Source organism: Cynoglossus semilaevis, chromosome 1 (assembly GCF_000523025.1).
Source record: "Cynoglossus semilaevis isolate Cse_v1.0 chromosome 1, Cse_v1.0, whole genome shotgun sequence".
Taxonomy (NCBI): domain Eukaryota; kingdom Metazoa; phylum Chordata; class Actinopteri; order Pleuronectiformes; family Cynoglossidae; genus Cynoglossus; species Cynoglossus semilaevis.
The window spans coordinates 25,523,834-25,544,893 of NC_024307.1; the positions used below are offsets into that span (position 1 = coordinate 25,523,834).

At 39.4% G+C, this 21,060-nt stretch overlaps 3 protein-coding genes across 5 annotated transcripts in view; all 3 read left to right on the forward strand.

Moving 5' to 3' along the window:
- Window positions 1–8,292, forward strand: part of LOC103387154 (CTD nuclear envelope phosphatase 1A) — a 9,827-nt gene extending 1,535 nt beyond the window's left edge. Inside the window, exons 2-8 of one of the 2 annotated variants that reach the window (XM_008321681.3) lie at window positions 1,947–2,013; window positions 4,269–4,387; window positions 4,490–4,561; window positions 4,944–5,060; window positions 5,143–5,281; window positions 6,275–6,359; window positions 7,214–8,292. In XM_008321681.3, coding sequence (XP_008319903.1) covers window positions 1,947–2,013; window positions 4,269–4,387; window positions 4,490–4,561; window positions 4,944–5,060; window positions 5,143–5,281; window positions 6,275–6,359; window positions 7,214–7,274 — 660 coding nt within the window. In that variant the 3' untranslated portion in view covers window positions 7,275–8,292. The remainder of the gene's footprint in view (window positions 1–1,946; window positions 2,014–4,268; window positions 4,388–4,489; window positions 4,562–4,943; window positions 5,061–5,142; window positions 5,282–6,274; window positions 6,360–7,213) is intronic. The other variant, XM_008321688.3, reaches the window with a different exon arrangement.
- A 2,782-nt stretch (window positions 8,293–11,074) lies between these two features.
- gabarapa (GABA(A) receptor-associated protein a) lies at window positions 11,075–15,326 on the forward strand. The gene is made up of 4 exons (XM_008321701.3): window positions 11,075–11,793; window positions 13,419–13,497; window positions 14,136–14,254; window positions 14,385–15,326. Exons 1-4 carry the CDS (start codon window positions 11,704–11,706, stop codon window positions 14,463–14,465), a joined length of 369 nt encoding a protein of 122 aa, XP_008319923.1. The 5' UTR covers window positions 11,075–11,703; the 3' UTR covers window positions 14,466–15,326.
- A 1,353-nt stretch (window positions 15,327–16,679) lies between these two features.
- gps2 (G protein pathway suppressor 2) lies at window positions 16,680–21,059 on the forward strand. Of its 2 annotated transcripts, none has more exons than XM_008321711.3 (11): window positions 16,680–16,848; window positions 17,279–17,396; window positions 17,797–17,906; window positions 18,028–18,140; window positions 18,219–18,298; window positions 18,413–18,492; window positions 18,583–18,754; window positions 18,893–18,976; window positions 19,078–19,172; window positions 19,301–19,396; window positions 20,470–21,059. In XM_008321711.3, exons 2-11 carry the CDS (start codon window positions 17,303–17,305, stop codon window positions 20,560–20,562), a joined length of 1,017 nt encoding a protein of 338 aa, XP_008319933.1. In that variant the 5' UTR covers window positions 16,680–16,848; window positions 17,279–17,302; the 3' UTR covers window positions 20,563–21,059. The 2 variants fall into 2 exon arrangements, with proteins under 2 accessions (XP_008319933.1, XP_008319948.1); XM_008321726.3 differs by having other exon boundaries at window positions 19,096–19,172; window positions 20,470–20,663.
- The last annotated feature ends 1 nt before the right edge of the window (window position 21,060 follows it).

Here is a 21,060-nt window from a genome sequence, read left to right on the forward strand (position 1 = left end):
CAAGGGTTTGTCTGCTTTTGTTTCTATGATTGTTGTCCACGAGCCCGGAGGGTCAGTGAGCTGGTGATGGAGTCCAGTCCATACTGTGGCCCTAGTGAGAAGGATTATGTCAGCACAGAGGCTGTACTGTTCTCCCTCTCTCACTCATTCTCACTTACAGTCTAAGGCTGTTGTTGGCAAATTGTGATGCATTGGAACAATGTTGTTATCCAAGGAGCGCTTTGTGTAATGAGTGTTGTAATGTTATACACAATGTTCTATAGATAGCATTCAAGTGAAGTGAGGATGGAGAGTAGAGGTTAACAATTGATGACATTTTTAATGATTTTACACCTTTATAAAAACATTTTATAGCCTTATTTTTTTCCAATTTTGGAAAGCATGGATATTGATGGAGAGGGGGCAAATATCCGGGAAGCACTTAAAATTTCCTGGGAACTGATATTGCTCTAACGTGCTTCCCAAAGCAGCTCCTCTGTTTCCTCTTTTTTTGTTCAACAGCCCTATTCCCTTCCTCTTGTCAAAAACATTTACTGTCTAAAACATTATTAGAACAGGAGATTAGTATTAGTATGATCTTATGATTTGTCTTTTGAAGCTAAAATGTCCTAGAAAAGCCCTGGAAAATACTTTAATTTAAAGAGAGGAAACTCTAAATAATTGTGCCACACAACCTACAAACACTGCATAAATAATTCACTGACCTCCAGCAGTTCAGTACAGTCTTGGCTGAGTGTGTTGTCTTAGAACCACTTAGTTCTTGCAACTAGTTGGTTAATTGTTTTGCATTTGTAAGGCAACCAAAAAAAACGTGAAAGTAATTTCAAGGTATTTAAATTGCATCCTAGCATCATTTAATTAGGGAAGGTACAAGTCTTGTCTGCTTTCTTATTTTCAACATAATTGTTCTGGCGTCTCCCTCGTCAGTGTTAAATCACAGTCTACAAGAAAAATAGTTGCTCAAGGAGGTTAATAGTGCAGATGGACATTCTTACACTAAGCTAGGGTCACATTGTGGTGCCCAGCAGCTGCTGCTGCTACCACTACTAACAGACTTTCCCTAAGTGTAATCTGCCAGACAGAATGTCTGAGAGGGAACACGGAGGGGGAGGCCCTGTTGAATGTCTAGGTAGCAAGCAGTCAAAGTCACCCTGCAAGTCTTCCTTTATGTATGTGCCCCGTGCGCCACTGACACCCACCGACAGCTGTGGGGGATAAAAATAGCTCTGTGAAGAAAAGTGCAGAGCCCTGGGCAAGAGCACTTGGAGGGAGCCTCTGGGCAGGAAGTCTGAGCAGAGAGGAGAAAGCAAAGGAAGCCATCTACAGGTTGATGTTGTTAGCTCAGTCTTTGATGACCTACAAAGGAAACTTTTCTCCAAAACGTTTTATAACCTGCAAATATAACTGTTATTGTTTTAGGGATTTTATAAAAGCTTGATTGTAGAGAAATCATCAAATCAATCAATCAAATAAAAAAAATACATCTTTTTAGTGATGTAAGTCTTACTTAACATCTTAATGTGGAGCATTTCCTTTCTGCCAGCAGAGCTGTGGACAATGTTGTTGCCACATGGTTTTAACCCAAAATATCATTTTAATTTAGTCTTGAAGAACCATTCGTCTTGACCTGTCTTTACTGTAACTGCCTGACTTCAAAGATCAGACTGTTGATTGTGCAGGTATTTGACAGCAGTAAACATTCAGCTCCTCCTCCTGATACTTTATTAAGTTACTGTCCAATTTGTTTGTAAGTGGATGAAGGTAATCATTTTAATTGCAGTGGCAAAAATAACAGCAGTACCTTAAGAGCAGCACAAACCAGGGCGGTGTTACAGCTTTTTGTTGACATTTCTTTGTTCACATGATTACAGTTAATTAACCCAAATAACTAACCTTGAATATGTTCTGTTAAAGTTTTCTGACTTTTCTGTTGTGGTCTTCTGCAGATAATCCAGTATCAGACGGTGCGATACGACACTTTGCCTCTGTCGCCGATCTCCAGAAACAGACTCAGTGAGTACACCATTGTTTTCCTAACACCAACACTCTGCCAAAGGTTTGTGTGGAAAATGGCACGCTACAGTAGTTAGGACTCTCTGAGCAATATGTTAAGCTAGATTTATTCATTCATTCATTATCTATGGCTTTTGTGGTCGTGAGGGGCGCTGGAGCCAATCCCAGCTATCTACAAGCGAGGGCGGGGTACACCCTGGTCAGTCCATCGCAGGGTTACATGCAGGGACAAACAAGCATCCACACTCCTATTCATACCTATGCTGAATCAATATCAACCTACTCTCCTATTAACCATGTTTTTGGGCTGAAGCAGGAAGCTGTAGCTCACATGGGGAGAGTATGCAAACTTCATACAGAAAGTCCAACCAGTAATGGAAACTTGTGCACCAGTGATTTCTTGTTGTAGAGGCAAGCATTATACCAACATTTGCCACTGTGTGGCCCTGCTAGATTAACTGTTAATGTTATATTTGATGGCCTGATGTGAAGACGCCATTAAACTAGTTCTATGAGGGTATTCAAGAAGAAGCTGAACCTGTTCTTCCAGGACAGAAAACAATTGCGCAGAAGTTATTGACATTATAGCACTGCACTGCCATGTGCTGTGAAACCTGTGGATTTTCTTACTCTTCTGGTCATCAATAACATTTGACTCAGATATGTTATTTCTTATAATTTTTGTGGCCTGTCTCTGGATTGTGCTTCGCAAGTCTGTTTATTTGGCTGGATCACAGGGTAAGACGCAATGCAAACCTGAGTCTTCGCGCTCTCTTTCTCTCTCTCTCTCTCTCTGACTCTCTCGCTCTGTGTCTCTGTTGAGTGAGTAATACTGTTGTATGCTGTTGTTTGTCTAGTCATCGCATCTGTGCAAACCTTGTTCTTCTGTGAGAGTGAAATTAAACAAACTGACACCACCTGAAGAGTGGTTTTGTTGTCACAAGTTTATTTCATTTGAGACTTCAGCTCATTCAAATAAAATGACTTTGGTGCACATTGTAACGTGCAGCAATAAATCAAGAAAAGCGTCAGTAATGTGCTCTCCTAGAGTTCTAAATTCTGAAAGTATAAAGAGTAGTTCACTGCAGAACTTCTGAAGGGGTAGAACTCCTTTAGCTCTCACTGTGTTTGTGCTGCTCGTCTGTACCATGGACAGTCAGAGTTAGAATTCTTTGTTGTCATTGGAACATTGTACAAGTTATTGTGCAATTCTCCTAGTGCAGACAGTCATGCATGTAACAAGCTATTTAAAAATAAAAGAAAGTAGGAATAAATATATTCCTAAGATATTCTTTTAATTTTATATTATAATTGTTTAGGAAAAAAACATAAATAATAAAAATGTGAAGGGAATAATAAAATTGAACAAAATACATAAACTAAGAGAAGCATGTAGCGTTGAATGTAAATACCACCCATGCTGCCATGCCATAGGGTCCGGGGTGGGGTCCCCTGGACTTTGGTCTTAAGTTGGTCAGCTGCTTGCTAGTCATTGTTTCTGACCTGAACACACCTATGGCACAATCTCTTCCATATTTTTGAAGGTTTGAGCAAAGCCAGAAAGCTGACACACAGTCCAGCCAGAACACTGACATTGGGCTGTGTTGGTGACCAACATTTTTGTTTGACCCACTAACTTGTAGCTGGTGGCAACTGTGTCAAACTAATCCTAACCCTAACTTTAGAAACAGAAGAAATGTATAATGTACAACATTTAATTTAAAATATCCAGCTGTAACTAGGCAGAAGGGGATTAAATGAGTGTCATCCCACTGAAGCAGTATGGTCTGGATTTATTTACTCTAATCTGAACTTTTCAGCAGTTAGAACCAGTGGTCAGGTGGTGTGCATTTATTCAGGTTTATCTGTAAACCTGCCTGTAAACACAATGTGTGTAAGTATCTCTCTGACCTATGTTCTTAAAGGTACACTGATTTCTCAATATAGATGCAAGTTTAAGCTCGAGAGCCGTAGTCTTTACGACATGAGATAAGAGGTGCAGATAGTGGGAAGAACAAGAGGAGACAGAGTTTGTAGTTCAAACACGAAAAACAAAATAGAAAAGATGGGGAAAGTGAACAGGAGATGGAAAATTAAAGCAAACAATTTGCATCAGATATATGAATCTTTTCAAACTGCAGACACCTTTGGCTACTGCACTGCTAACAAACTGTAACCCTGAGAAAATAGTCTTGGCAATGCCCACATGAATACAGTAACACAGACGTCACTCTTGTATGTCTCATCAACCTCAGATGCGGTTAAGAGGAAGATCCTGGTACTGGACTTGGATGAGACGCTAATCCACTCTCACCACGATGGCGTCCTCAGACCCACAGTGCGACCGGGAACACCGCCAGACTTCATTCTTAGAGTACATCCACTCTCCCTATGTTTTGCTCCAAATACAGTGAAGTTTTACCGAGAGATTTATCCTGTAACCTCACTGTTTTTCTTTTTTTCTTTTTCTCCTCAGGTTGTCATTGATAGGCACCCAGTAAGATTTTTTGTACATAAAAGGCCACACGTCGACTTCTTTTTAGAAGTGGTGAGTATCTGTAGCTAAACATGAGGCTAAGCTTAATCACAGTGCTTTAATGCACAGTTTCTGTACAGAAATAAATAACGTGCAAAATAAAACGACAAATAATTTAATTCCAGAAAAGCCGGTACATTTAGTATGTGGCCAACGTTACTACTGTGAAGTGGAGCAGAAAACTGTGTGTGTGTGTGTGTGTGTGTTTACCAAAAAGTCACCTCAACACCTCATCATCTTTTTCATTCCACTTCTTTGTACTTCACACTTGTCTCCACCTGATGACACGTTGCTGAATATGTTTTGGACCATGCGCCTTGTAGAGTTAGTCAGCACTCGCTGCAGTTTGTGTACTTGTACTACTGTTTGCTGTATATTCTGTGTGTTTACCCAGGTGAGCCAGTGGTATGAACTGGTGGTTTTCACAGCCAGTATGGAAATTTATGGCTCAGCAGTGGCAGACAAGCTGGACAACAACAGGAACATTCTGAAACGTAGATATTACAGACAGGTACTGCATTGGAGAACTGTTCTTTTGGATCGAAGTTTAGTTAGTTCAAGTTAGTGACTACCTTTTCTCTGTCTCTTTTCAGCATTGTACTTTCTCTGTCTCTTTTCAGCATTGTACATTGGATTTAGGTAGTTATATTAAAGACCTTTCTGTAGTACATGATGACCTGTCCAGTATTGTTATCCTGGACAACTCGCCTGGTGCTTATCGTAACCATCCAGGTAAGCTATGAATCCTTTTCATCCAACTGTGTTTGAGCTCACCGTGTACGGGAAAAGTATGACATTTAAAGCTTTAAGGTGTAAAACACAAACATCTACATGTTGTTATTTGTGATTCTGCTACAGTTATATACAGACAAATATAGGATTGTTGATTTCCCCAATTAATTGGGATAATACCATCATTAGTCAATACTGGTCAACATCTCATTGATCCTGGTTCACTTTGTTAGTAACATACACTATATGACCAAAAGTATTCGCTCACCTGCCTTGACTCATACTATGAACTGAAGTGCCATCCCATTCCTAACCCAGAGTTCAATATGATGTCGGTCCCCCTTTTGCAGCTATTACAGCTTCAACTCTTCTGGGAAGACTGTCCACAAGGTTGAGGAGAGTGTTTATAGGAATTTTTGACCATTCTTCCAAAAGCGCATTGGTGAGGTCACACACTGATGTTGGTCGAGAAGGCCTGGCTCTCAGTCTCCGCTCTAATTCATCCCAAAGGTGTTCTATCGGGTTCAGGTCAGGACTCTGTGCAGGCCAGTCAAGTTCATCCACACCAGACTCTGTCATCCATGTCTTTATGGACCTTGCAACATAAAATGACTACTACTACTAATAAATAAATATTTGTCCGTGTTTCCATTTTATGTGTTAATGCTATAATACCAGCTTGAAAATGCACAGCTCTACCTATAGAGCTCCCAATATAGAGTGTATAGTTATAAACAAGTAGAATAATTATACTACTTATTCTAATTGTTAATATGAATCTTCAATAAAACAGCTTGTTCTGGTCACCAACATTGTCATCTCATGACAAAGAGGAAAAAGGGACAAACGTAAAGTAGTTTTTTTAGTGTTTTATTATAAATACTATAAATACAGTGAATCAAATCTCCAGCTCTTCCAAAACAGCATAACAGAAAACACATCCATCTCCACGATTTTCTGACTGGACCGACTGACCTTTTTCTCTCCCCACAGACAATGCAATACCAATCAAGTCCTGGTTCAGTGACCCTAGTGACACAGCACTTCTTAACTTGCTGCCTATGCTGGACGCACTAAGGTAGAGAGCCATGACAGAGTTGTTTTCTTTCACTACAGTGTAAGAAGCACATGACCTGAGTTCATGTCCGTGTGGTGAAGCAGGGAGACGGCTGAATTTAACTGGGCCTGTTCTTTCTGCTGTATTCCTGCAAAGATTCTTGTGTTTTTTGGTTCTGCTTGATTATCTCCAGTCCACTGTATGAGTACTAACTTCTCAAAAAACAACACAAATGAAAGAAAGAGTTAAGTCCAACGTATGGTTTACAACCACGTACAGTGCCGCATGATGACGTATCCATCCATGCCACTCACCAACTAGTTCCTGTAAGAAATTTGTTTTAATGGTGTACATTGGCATAATGGAACCAAACTTTCTTTGGGAAACTTATGGGAGGCAACATAACCACGATGACCTTAGGGAACACGTAGGGGCAGGATGCCGTTGGGGGACAACACCATTTACTGCCAGTGAATCAATTAAGTAATTTATTTCAATTTCCCCAAATAATTAATCTAAAATAATAATTAATTATAACAACACAACTACAAAAGTAACACATGATGTGATCACAGCACTTTGAAAATTAACTTTGAATAAGTTTTGTTTAGAGAACACTACTTCTCCAAAATTCCAGCTAAGACTTGTTTCTATGATGCATTCACAAACCAAACTGTAGACGTTAGTTTGAATTACACTGGGGTATTTTGTGCCGTTTAAGTGGTATTTTGTATGGATTATTAAAGTAGTATTTGGTGATTCCTTAGATAAGTATCAACTCACTTCCAGTCATAACGTCTTAATAAGCTGATTTATATACTATGCTTAATCAGTCACTTCCTGTTAGTTTGACTACTTTGTTTTTTTCGTCTCAGGTTCACTGCCGATGTACGCTCCGTCCTCAGTCGAAACCTTCACCAGCATCGGCTCTGGTGATTGGCTGAATGAAGAGATGTGGGACTTGTTGACCAGCCTCTTCCTACCTGCCGGCTTCTTCCTTGCCCAGCATCCCCCCAGCTTCCTACAGACGACCCACCTGCCCTCTTTCTCACACGTGTCCTAAAGAGAAGAGCGTTGGGGGGGCCGGCTGCAGAGCATGGGATGTACGAACAGTATGGGATTTACCAGAGCCCCAAAACTCCTGGGTAGGGAGGGTGGGAGGGAGAGCCCGCTTTTTTCTTTTTTCTCTTTAAATCTTTATTTGTATTTTTTTTTTCCAAAACAAACGGAGCCTTTTCTGCCTTACAGCTCCTGATACTGACTGTGTGTTTGGAGGTGAGCTTGTGTATGTGAGAAAACTGTCTGAGTTGATTAGTCTTTAGAATCTTTTTGGAAACTGGGAGAAAGAGAGATCAGCACAGCAACAAAGACTGATCCAGTCCTTATCAATACTTTTTCCTCTCCGGGCCACTACCGGACATTGCACTTCAGCAAACAACTCATCAAACAGGGAGAAAATGGGAAGGGCATCCTATCCCAACAGTGATTCACTAATGTCAGAAGATACTGTTTTGTCTGTTTTTTTTTGCCCCGTAATGAATCATCTCACATGAAGTAATTGAACATTTTCTTGAAATATACCACCCTTTGACATTTTCCTGGACAAATAGCCTGGGCAGTCTTTTTTATTAGTATTATTATTATTTCTGTCTCTCCTCAGCTATCACTCTTTTCCACAGAGCTCCCAGTGGGACTCAGTGATAAAGGACTTGACTGAAAATGTTGGGGAAAGAAAAAGAATGACTTGTGACCATATTTGGACTGTTGTGCCGCCTTTCCATATCTGATTGTTTTTCTGTTCTCCATAGTACCCCACTCATGATGGGTTTGACTATTAGACTTCTGTCTTTGAATGCCTTCTGAACAATAGCAGTCATGTTAGGGCTGACTGGGTTCTCATTGGCTCTGTCTCCAGGTCTGTGTTACTAATTAAACACTTGTCAGTATCGGCCAATTCTTATCCTCTCTGTAATTTTTGTTATTGTTTAATTTTAATGTATTTCGTCTTGCAGCCTGCCAACTGACCTGGTTTCGTTAGGAAAAGAAATATGGAAAAGCAGTAATTTTGCGGTGGGATTCAGACATTTTCGGTACTGCCCTCATGTGGCCAAGAAGGAAACTGCACTGCTGCTCTTGGGTCGGGGGTTAAATAAAACACCACTAGTTACTACTTACTTCTTTCCAAAGCATAAAATGCTGCTAAGCATATCTCCCTGGATATGGTGGCACACGTCATCGAAGTTGTTGTTTTAACATGAGAATGAGACTAAGACATTTGTTCATTTTGTCATTTCTACTGAACTGACCCCACTGATGATAACGACCCCTCGTCGGCTCTGTCTGCACTGACCTATCAGCTGCAGCTCACCAGCAACCGCTGGTGGCAATGACCACATTAAGGAAACAGCTGCATCATGCACTCACCACGTGGGTTTAAAAACCTTGTTCATACTCAATGCCAAGTGTATATATACACAACGTGTATTATGCCCCCGCGCTCGTTAGGTGCAAAACTTGTTAACTCATCGGGTGTAAAGTTTGCGGAAGTGTACCCAAACGCATGTGTATTAGGGGAGTATTCACGGGTGCAGTGTTGCAGCTCATGTGCGCCCATTTATGGTATGGCAAGAGAAATAACCGAAATGGCGGACCTCTGGAGACACGGCTGCAGACAGTGCCCACATTCCACGCTCCCTGCTTCTCTGCCTCCGTTTGCACTCCTTTTCTGAGCAGGCTCAAAATTATGACATCATTCACCGTCGCCATGTTCGTTAATATCAGAGAAACGTCTTGCGTCGGCCCGGAAATGAACTATGTACTCGTACTGCCCTCTAGTGGATGTGTGGCTTTAGCAACCATGCCGGTCGGAATGCACGCAGAGTAAAGTTTTAAACGAATGTACGTCTTACATATATACCTATACACACAAAGACAGCAGTGTTAGGAAGTACTGAGCCTGAACGAGTTGTCTAAAATGAGGGTTGATGTCAAACGCAAAGTCAGAGCAGCATTGGCACAGGGAAATCCCAAACTACAACATAACACAAGAAAGAAAACTAATGGGAATGTGCCTAAACTGTTTAAAATAACTGCGATGGCATTTGTGAACGACTTGGCACCGACTAAAGATTCAGAAATACAATTATTACACGCCTGCGTGCATAGCAACAAGATTACAAAATATACAGATAAAGTATTAGTGACCACTAGCTTTAGTTGTAAATAGTGATAGTACAAAGTATTTCACACCTAAGAACGCACAGTTATTTTTTTAATCAGTGACTCAGCATATTTTACCCAGCACTAAAAACACATTTTTCTTTAGTATCACAAATGTTCAGTGTTCAAGAGATAAGATTTGAGTGTATACTGGAAATTATTTTTAAGCTTCAAAACTACTAGTATTTTATCAAATAAATCCGTCATCTATTTTCCCCATCAGTAAATTAAATTAAGCTCGTGCATAAAAACATGCACACACCCTAAAGTACATGTTGATTTTTATTGTTCACAGTTAAGTCATAAGATCAAGTTTAAAGAGGGAGTCACAGGTATTAGTCATGGTCACATGGTCAGGGTGTGTTCAGTTGGACTCCACAGAGTTGTAGTTAATGACAAGTAACCCAACAGCATTTCTTGGAATATCATAGAGATTAGCTGTTGTGCAATGATGAATGAAAATGACATTCATCATGATAATGATCTCTTTGTCTTCAGTTTTAAATACTCGGCATATCCACCCAAAACCAATCCACAGGTCATTCGTGCAATATTTAATTGTTTTTCCCCCTTTCCTAATTGAAATAATTAAACAATTGCTGTGCTACTAATATTGTACGAGTAATTATATTACCCATTACATACTTTTTAACTGGCATCTCGTTAGTGGCAGCTTTTATTCCAATGCAGTACGTTCTCAGAGCTATCATGAATGTGCAGGTGCAGGCATTACATTGGTTTAAATCCAAAAGTTCAGTCTCTCAAACAGAAACTATGTTAAAACCCAAATAAAACCAGGTATTTGCATTTAGTTCTTGACACTGGAAATGCAAGCTTTTCGGAACAGGACTGAGAACATATTCTCAACGGCTCCTAACAGAGCTTTTACCAGGCCAGTTGCAGTATACAACACAGATTTATTTGTATTTTTCTTGACCATATTCTGAGATTAGCACTTCCTGTCAGTATGGATTGTTGTTTGTTGTGTTAACTGCTAATGGGATAAACTTTTGGAATAATTCATCCTGAATACTTTCCATCCATCTATCTATCTATCTATCCATCCATCTATCTCTCTCTCTATCTATCTATCTATCTATCTATGTATCTATCTATCTATCTATCTATCTATCCATCTATCCATCCATCTATCTATCCATCCATCCATCTATCATCTATCTATCTACCCATCTATCTATCTATCTATCTATCTATCCATCTATCCATCCATCTATCTATCTATCTATCCATCCATCTATCTCTCTCTCTATCTATCTATCTATCTATCTATTTACTTTACAGATTCCCTAGGAGACTAACATAAGCTAGCAATTGCTTATTGGTTGCATCAGGAAGTGGCAGTAGAAGTGTAAGGCTGTGGGTTTGTTTCTGTTTCTTTTTTTACTTTAAAGGATTAAAGACTACCTTTTCTTGATCAAAGTCTTGAAAGACAAAACAAAAGGCTAACGTTAATTGCTACCTGCAGTATATCAACCCCCACCAACAGAATGACACAGCAATCAAGAGCATCTCAAACTGACACACACAGCTGTAATTCTATATCCCGTGTAGGCTGCAAAGTCGATTGTACAATCCTCCGTGATGCTAGTGACGTTTTTTCTGTCTGTGGGCTGAGATTACAGTCAACACTGAGCCGTGAAGGGAAATATTATCACATGTTTTGCGGCTTTCCCTCAGTTTACTGCTAACACAATTGCTGGGCCGCGGTCATATGACAAGGACAGATGCCTGCTCACTGCGCTCTATCCGGTGTATTCAACCGCAAAGCTTGATCAAAATAAAATAGTACCGCAAAAATAATTGCAAGATTTAGTCCAACACGTGACACTCACCTTTGGGCACTAATAAGTAGTTGTTATAATTATATACAGGGAATTTAAAGTTATTCAAAATAGCAAAAAACACCCCTACGAACTAGGCTCCGGTCGACGTCATTGGTGTTGTTATTGTATCCATCCGCCGTACTCGCACTAGAAAAACAGCTGTAGCTAACGAGTTAGCATCGTTTGTTTTTGTCGTGTGTGTCAGCGATTTGACTTTCTCCCCTTGTACAAAAACAACCGATATCGTACGACATCTACAGAGTGACCGACTTGTCGTCTGTCATCTCTCTCACCTCTTCAACATGAAGTTTCAGTACAAAGAAGAACATCCTTTCGAGAAAAGGCGATCCGAAGGCGAGAAAATAAGGAAGAAGTATCCAGACAGGGTTCCAGTGAGTAGCTAACGTTAGCATTCTGACGCTTATATGTTTCACAATAGCGTATTTTCGATGGAATTGGTTTGACAATATATATTCACTTTAACATACACACAGTTATAATTATTTCAACCAGTAGCATCGTATATCATTTTCCATATTCCTTGATTTGTCGTGTTATCAAATGCCAGAGTTTGAGCAACAGAATTCCGACCGCATCGAATAGGCCAACCTTTTCCTTAATGCTTTATTCTTTCTTTTATGCTTCTTTATTCTTACTCGGAATAGCAAAAATATTAATATTGACAGCCATAAAACGATAACAATAATAAAAACATAATTGTTTGTTTTTTGTGTGTGGATCCTTAATGCGGTTTATTTGTTTACCTTATCGGCTTCTTGCTGTTGTTCAAACTGATCGATTGTGACGTGACACTTTTGAGATTGGCTGTGTGATGATAACTATTTATTATTTTAAACAGACACTTAAGGAATGTCTGTACAGAACAAGTGAAAAATATATAAATAAGCAAAACACCAAACAGAAAAATCCCTAACGCCTTAGGGCGATCACAGTCTTCTTTTTTTTAGGTGTAAACTATTTATAGTCTTTATCACAGTCTTCTTTTGTTTTAGGTGTAAACTATTTATAGTCTTTTTACATATTGTTGTTTTTCTTTTCTTCTCTGTTTATGTGTATAATTTGTTGGAAACAGTTTATTATTCAGCACTTCATCTTTCAACTGTTTAGAAAGTTGAACTTCTTCTGGTTTCTGGTTCTAACCTCTAACTTTTACCCTGCTTTATTTTCGACGATAATTAATAGATGTGAAAATATTGTTTTGGTTTGAATCCTCTGTTGTGTTTTTACAGCCTGAAACCAAAGTGGGTCACATGAGCAAATACCAAACAGATAATGTGTTCTTGTCCCAGAAGTATTTCAAGTCATTCGATCTCCAATTATCTTCCAAATGCCAGAAATTATTCCTTGAAATGTAACATTTTGGGAAAAGAGAAAGAAACTGACACAGCTGTTGTCCATGTTTGACGTGTGTGCAGACAGATTGTGGTCGTACGACATGACGGGGTGTAGTTGTAGGTTGTTGAGCCTGTGTAAGAGCAGTGGAGTCAAAATAGTTGCAGTCAACAAACCGCAGCTTGTTTGCTTCACCCTGCCTCCTGTAGATACTTAGTTCACAACCTTTGGCCCTTTGACGGCCACTCTGACATCAGCGTTTTTTGACTGTCTGTAAACCACCTCAAGCAGTTGCAGTTGACAATAGCTGGAATAATAACATTAAGTAATATCTACAACTGACTGACTACATGTTCAAGATCTCTAATACGTGGCTTCTAGGTTTGTGGGCAGCTATTTTTATTCAACTCCTCTTTATAGACTGAAGGGAATAAACATTTCATTTCATGCTCCTGGGGCATTCTTCAACAAAACCTGGGTCTGAATTGTAAACCGATATTCTGTCATATTCACAGATCAGTTTCCAGGGGAAGAGTAAAGATTGTCTGTTTGAAACTTCCCACTTCATAAAAGGCCGTTTCGCTTTTTCACTCAGTGGAACATAGACTCGGTCTACTGTACTTAGAACATGTTGTTGAATTTGTTTTTCTATATTTATTTTTAGGTAATCGTGGAGAAAGCCCCAAAAGCCAGAATAGGAGATCTGGACAAGAAGAAATACCTTGTTCCCTCCGACCTGACAGGTAAACACTGTTTTATTTACCCCACGTAAAGGTACAGTTCATGAAAATAAAGTGTTTAACAAACAGGATATGGCATGCCCCTTTTCCTGCAGGGGGTGCTCTTAATGCAGTTTGAATGCCCTTACCTATGAATTGAGTGCAATTTGTTTTTCCCATGAATAAATGATAAATGTACCTTTTAAGACTAGGAGTTGGTTACTGGATACGACAAATGAACCTGAGGCAGCTGGGCTCAGAGACATTCTGATGCAACGCTCGTCTCATTGACTTATAGAACTTGAGGGTCTTTACATTTCCTGTTATATTGTTTGGATTATTTCATCTGTGTTTGTTGCAAAATTTAAAACTTTGTAATATTTACAACTACATCCACCACTCAGGGAATCATTGAATTTTGTTTCTGGTTCCAGTTAATGTTGAGTGTGAAAAATATCAGCATAATCAACGATCTGTTTGGAGATTTAGTTTTGAGACAATACCTGTATTTCCAATTTTTGACACATTATCACCAAAATCGCTCTTGAAAAGAAAGAAAACAGAAGGATTACTTTTGTCTGCTTATGTAGTTTGATTATATATGACGTTCGTTTATAGCTTCATGTTTTAGCCTTTGTTTTTCCCACATTTCTTTTATCCAGTGGGCCAGTTTTACTTCCTCATCCGGAAAAGAATCCACTTGCGAGCCGAGGACGCTCTCTTCTTCTTTGTAAACAATGTCATTCCACCCACCTCAGCCACCATGGGACTCTTGTACCAGGCAAGTGATACAGTACACTTGCATGCTACACATCTGAGTAGCTGCTTAACAATGTGTGTTGTTCCATTGTGTGTTGTCAAATAAAAGCCGCCCTCTCTGCTAACACCTACTGTCTCCTCCTCTTTCTCAGGAGCACCATGAAGAGGACTTTTTCCTCTACATTGCCTACAGTGATGAGAGTGTGTATGGGAACAGCCAAAGGGAAATCTGATCCTTCTACCAACCCCCTCCCCCTCCGACCACTACCCCCCTCTTTCTGAGACCTCTGCTGTTCATTCATTGAAATATTAAAAATCCAGCTCAGCAGCCTAGAGTAAATATGTCAGAAGCACTTTCACAAACATGACACACATCTCCCATGTCTTTATGATTCTTCAGTCTGAATTGTATTCATCTCCGAACTCTCTTGTAGTATGACTCTTAGGTGGCCAGTTATTTTTTTTTTAGTGTCAAATGATCGTGTTAATTTGAGAAAGAATTGAGAATTTTAGCAATAGGCTGGGTTTATAGATATAGTATGTGAGTTCAAAATCAACTTTTCGTCAGGGTTTAATAACCTGCAGGAGAAAAAAAAAGCATTGAGTTTAATGTAATAGATGATTTAAAGTAAAACACTTATAGTAGCTGAAGGCAGATCACATTGTCTCTGGCAGAGTAAAGGAAACTGTTTTCCAGCAGTTGTTCTGTGGCTGGAGCGACTCCGGTAAATTTTTCCTCATCTTAAAACTCTAAAGTCGCTAAGGTTTGTGGTTGAAGGACAGTTCAGTGGGCTGCCCAGCATCTGACCATAGTATGGAGTGTAATAGAATTCAGACTAAAACTAAATCATCCTCTGCTTTCAGTGGTCAAACGCTACTATGAATAATGTTGTTATTATTTGTTAATTTTAGATGGCTTAGTTTCTATAAAAAAAAACAACGATGTTGTAAAGCTGAGTGCAGTTCTCTTTTTTTGTTTTGTTTCCTTTTTTTTAAAAAAAAGAAAATTAAGATTTGAACTCTGTATACAGCTGCATTACTGGCTCTTTCTCTCCACTCATGATCATACATGATAAAATGTGAAAAAAGCAAATCTGTGTTTTTGGTTATTATTATACTCAGATAGAACTTGTACACCAAAAATATTGCTTTCAATGTAGAAAAAACAATGTTGTGACTAATGAAATGAATCCCACAAATGTCGGAGTGAGCCTTTATTACTGACCTGGTATTTTTTTTGTTTAAAATACTTTTTGGAGATCAATCATGAACAACACATGTCAACACAAATACTGTATGAAGTTTTAATACAACAGACAAATAGGTTCAGAATTACGATGTCTAAAGAGGAGCATGTTAAATTATTAACAAGAAGACCAAACGTTAGTGGACTATAAAAATATATAGCACCTATAGTGATCAAGTAAAATACAGGACAAATATAATGTTTGATTGGGAAAATGTGGAACGGCTCATTAGATCAAAAAATGCTACCACATTTTTATTAGACTAGAGTGTTGATTTTGAACAATGAAGTTTGCTGGACCTTCGCCAGGGGAAACGACCTGACCAACTGCACCAAGGACTCCAGCTGCAAAGACCACAGTGCAACAATACAGACATCAACACCCGTGCAGCACCATATCCCACTGAGTACGCTGAATACAGCTCAACTGCTGACTGCACTGACTTCAGGATTCCACAGTGAAAATGACACAACAACTACACTTACTGCAAAGACTGAGCAGCAATGCCACAGTGTTTGCACTGTTAACCAGTGCAAACACTGTGGCATCGACCTGACTGTGATTCAGCTGTAGATCAACGCAGTAATGATCACAAGAAATATTAATGTAATTGATTATTATATGATGTTCGCGTAGTGATTGACAGAAGAATTAGTCCAACACTACATCCACGGCGTTCTTTCTGTATTGGCCTCAACTTCACTCATTTATAGAGAATTCTCCACTAACATCTAACTTTCTGACCTGACCCTTTAAAAAAAAAAAACAGAAGTTTTGAAAGTTGGAGCAAGCCCTTCAAGAATCAAAAAGCAACCAGGGCTTTTCTATGGTTAATTAATGAGGTGCATTCAATGAACCAGGTGTGTTGTGTAAAACATTAGTTTCGCTGTCATTTATGAAAACAGCGATTCAAATTGTAGCTGAAGCTTAAAATGATCTAATTGAAAATTTGAATGTCTAGAAGTTTTATAAATTAATGCACTGCAATTTACTGTTGAGTTATCCTTTGCAGTGAAAAAACGTTCAGGTACTGAATACAAGCAAAATTAGCAAAAGAAAAAGTGCTACCTGAACCTACTTAAAAGAAAACACTACTGAATTCTAATTCTAATTCATCCATTAACCCCCTCAGGTCTATTCTCGTGTTGTCTTTTAAACTACAATTCCCAGAGTTCAACAACCACGCAAACTACCCGTTCCGCCCTTGACACCGGATGTACAATTGTGGCATCCGGTCTGAATGGCTATTTTGCTGTTAATGTTTTATTGAAAGTTTTGATTATTTTTCTCTCATTTCCAGAACACACTGACTTTTAATAAAACCACAGGGGCGGAAAATTCTGATTTTGAGAGCCATCAATCGTTAAAAGTAAGACGTTTTACCTTTTGTCATAAAATCAACGAGAAAGAAGTGATTGACGTTGATACAAATAAATACGCAGTAGTCGGGATTAGCCGCTAGCTACAACGATAGGTATTGTGCAGATATCTGCTACTTAGTTTGATTTAACCATCATTTATTTTTTGTGATGTATTTTTGTGTTGTGTAACATTAATGTAATTTCGACCTATGAAATACACATTGACTTTGTTAAATTGGAATAAAATGCACGACTACCAGCTGCAGCTAACAATGCTAAGTTAGTTCTCAGCCGGTTTGAGGACAGCCAGGAAACGTCACGCTTGTCTCGGTTTTGCTGGTTTATCGGTTGAAGATAGGTGCAGCATGATTTTAGACAGTATTTAATGTGTTTGGTTTTTGTTTTTTTGACGGAACCTGTAATTGTAACCTACATCAGCTGGCCCCTCCACTGCCCGTCACAATGCCCGCCCTACTGGAGAGACCGAAGCTGTCCAACGCGATGGCCAGAGCCCTCCATAAACACATCATGAGGGAGAGGGAGCGTAAGAGACAAGGTCCTTATTGTTCTAATATCACTAATAACTGCATTAGTCATTTAAAATCAATTTTGCCGTTAAATATCGCGGTTGTAGTTAATTAACATCCAGAATAATGGCGGTAGACTTTACATGGATTCTCCAGTTTCTTTAAGGACTTAGATTAAAATGTTGTTGTTGTTTTTAATATATACTTTTGTATTTCTGAAAAAGTGCATGATGTTAACCTTGTTGTTTGCTGAAGAATATCAGATTACATCAGGTTTTTCTGCTACTACTTAAATTATACATTAGAAATAACAATTAATGCTTAATGGAACTTGATGAGAAAGAGCTTTAAGTGCATTTTTCTTTCTTGTTCCCTTCTGTAAGCAAAATAAATGATTGCAGTTAATAGAGCCTGTGCATAATATTCCAGAGGAAGAAGAGGTGGACAAAATGATGGAGCAGAAAATGAAGGAGGAGGAAGAAAGGAAGAGGACAAAGGAAATAGAGGAGAGGATGTCATTAGAGGAAACCAAAGAACAGGTTAGTGAACCTAAAACAATAGAAAAGCGTCCTGTACATACAGGGTGTATGTTTAATCATGGTAATAGAATTGAACTCGGTGTTAAAATTTTGTTATTCCCAAACCTTATCTTATGTCCAGGTGATGAAGATGGGTGAGAAACTTCAGGGTCTCCAAGAAGAAAAACACCAGTTGTTTTTACAGCTGAAGAAAGTTCTTCATGAAGAAGAAAAGAGACGCCGAAAGGAGCAGAGGTAGTTGGTCTTTTGATTTTTCAACATTCTGGTCGTACTTCAAATGTCCACAATATTTGCTTTCTATCCTGTTTTTAGTGACATCACAACGTTGACATCAGCCAGTTACCAGCCCAGTCTGCAAATGCATGCGGGGCAGCACCTTCTCAGCATTCAAGGTGAGAGGTTTCAGTATTTGCACAACTGGATCACATCTGGAGTCATATACTGCAGGAACCTGTATTTCCTTCCACAGCTCATGTGTGCCAGCTGATTCTCATTTCCTCTTTCAGGAAGTCCTGTCAGCCACAGTCGGTCTGGACCGCTGCTGGGAGAACGAAGCAAACAGTTGTTTCCAACTGCCGTCATTCCCGTCAGTGGAATCTTTTTATTTTATTACAACTGTTTTTTGGTCTGTCACTAGGGCTGCTTGAATGTTTTTTTTTTTCCCTACTATTTATAGACACGTCACTATCAGACACCAAGCTTCAGCTCGGCCTCTGCAGAGCACGGCCAGTTCAGTGGAGGTCAGGGGGTCCACGAGCCGTACGGAGTGGCTCAGCCCCAGCACCCGTCCACCTACGCACCTGGGCCTTCTGTACCTGTCAGTTTTGCCAGCAGTTCTCAGATCAGAGGTACAGAACTTTGTGGCAAGAATCAATTTTTGGGGGGGATTAAAAATCTGTTTTATTATTGTCATTATTCTAATTAAATGACTCATTTTCAGCTTAAAAGTGAGAAGTAACAAGACCTTTGCTGTCTTTCTCTTGTAGGAGCTTCTGCGTTCCAGGCCATGCAGTATCTCCCTCACCAACAGACTGGTTATCCTGTTCACAGTCACTTCACCTCACAGCCTGGTCAGTAGCATTGTTAAAGCCTCTGCAGCAGAGCAACTACAACATACAAGCCTGATCACTGTCCCTGAAGATGCATTAGACTCAAGTATCATTTTTTCTAGCTGGTGTCTTTGTTTTAGGTTACATTCCAGGAGCTGGAATCCCTCTGCAGAAGCAGCTGGAGCACGCCAACCAACAGTCAGGTTTCACTGATGCTGTGAGAACAATTTAAATTCTGAAATCAGTGTGGTTATGAAGTTGATAAAATAATGTTGTGATATTTGACCAATATAAAAATAAGAGCCCAACTATTCAGAATCATTTTCATCCCGTCTCTCCTCACAGGGAGCTTTGAGGCCAATGCATCCACCAGCCATGCATCCTTCTGCTCCAGGTCTGCTTCCCACGCCGTCCATGGCCGTCCAGATTCCAACTGCTAAGGTAAACTGCACTATGCACACATTTCTTTGCTGTCTAAAACATTTGAAGATTAGAACTATATGCACACATTTCTCTGCTGTCTAAAACATTTGAAGATTAGAATTGCCACATTTCTTTTACAACACAAGAGAGTTGCATTTTTGCTCAAATGAATAAATGGTGAATTATGGTGTAAATATTGTGGAGCATTCTTAAGATCAACCTGTGATTCATATGCCATTCTGCAAAAGATGGTGAGTATGTTTTAAGTCCACAGTCATTTCAGTTTTTGTTCTTTGTTGAGGTTTTAAGGCCATCATCTGTTCTACTGGGCAGTTCTTTGGCTCAGGAGGTCATTTATTCCCTATCTTTTTCTAAATTATGCCGTTCCTCTTCCATTATTATTCAGCTCTTCACTGAAATATTTCAGAGTTTGATTAATCACCATAATAATTCTCTTTTCAATTCGTAACATTGTACGTGTCAGCCATTTTACTGTTCATCTTCCAAAAAGTACTTTCTTGGCTTTTGTCCAGATAAAAAGACCATTACTGAAGTAGACAGTATGGATACTGCTGATTTAAATGCTGTCTAGTGTAGAAGAGTCATTTCAGACATTTCAGTGAACCTCCCAGATTCAAACCCACATCCTTCCACCTGATAGTCTTTAAGTCTCCTTAAAAGCAACACAGGCACTTTCCCAAATTTTCTGTCATGAAATATCAAGTTGTTAAACTAGCAGTCCTTTGTTTCTGTACTTCTGTTTTTAAATACTGTGTACTGTAGTATGCCATTTAAAAGGTACATCTTGCTTGTCCTTACTAACCCCCCCTTTTTTTTTTTCAAACTGCCCCAAATTTGTGATGGCTAAGATTCAACAAAATGCTGGGAATTTCCTTGAGTTTTTGTTCCTCAATGACATGGTGACATCACACAGTTGAAGTGTGCACTGTTTCTTCTTCTTTATACTGCCTGCACTGCTGCCACGTTGTAGCAGTTGTGACCTGCACTGCAGACACTGAATTAAAACATTTTCAAGGGTTGGGCCATGACACGTGACTGTCTGTCATGTTGCTTCATGTCTCCACCTCCAGGCTCAGTTCCAGAGCTCTCCTCAGGCCGCTCCCCGCCACAGCTTCCTGCCCCACAGCCAGGCTGGGCAGAGGTTCTACCACCACGGCAAGTAAGCAGCCAACAAAGCATCTGAGCCACTGCCACTCCCACTCTCATCACAGCTGGGGTTTCACAACTTCCTGTTCCATTTGAGACAAACCTGCAGGACGAGGAAGTACCTGGCTTGATTTGAAAAGATGGAAAGATGCCACGTCTCTGATGTTTTATTTCCTGTATAGCTTCTGGTTTTGAGTTGTGTTTCAACTCCATATGGAGTCAGGCTTGTGTTAGCATGAGAAATCCCCAGACTTGTTTTAAAATAAATCTTATCTTTACCCACACTTGGGCGTTGACAGAATAACTGATTTGTCAAGGCATCGACCTGACCTTAAAATATTATATACGTGGATGAAATCAACACAAGTAACGCAGCCACAAGACCACAAAACTATTGTAAAAGAAACATACAGTAGATGCTCGACCCCAAAAATTTAATAACTGCAGAAAACCAAGTTTCATTCAGTTTTGTTTCACTGCTTTTATGTTGCTGAATAAAAAAAGACAAGTCAATC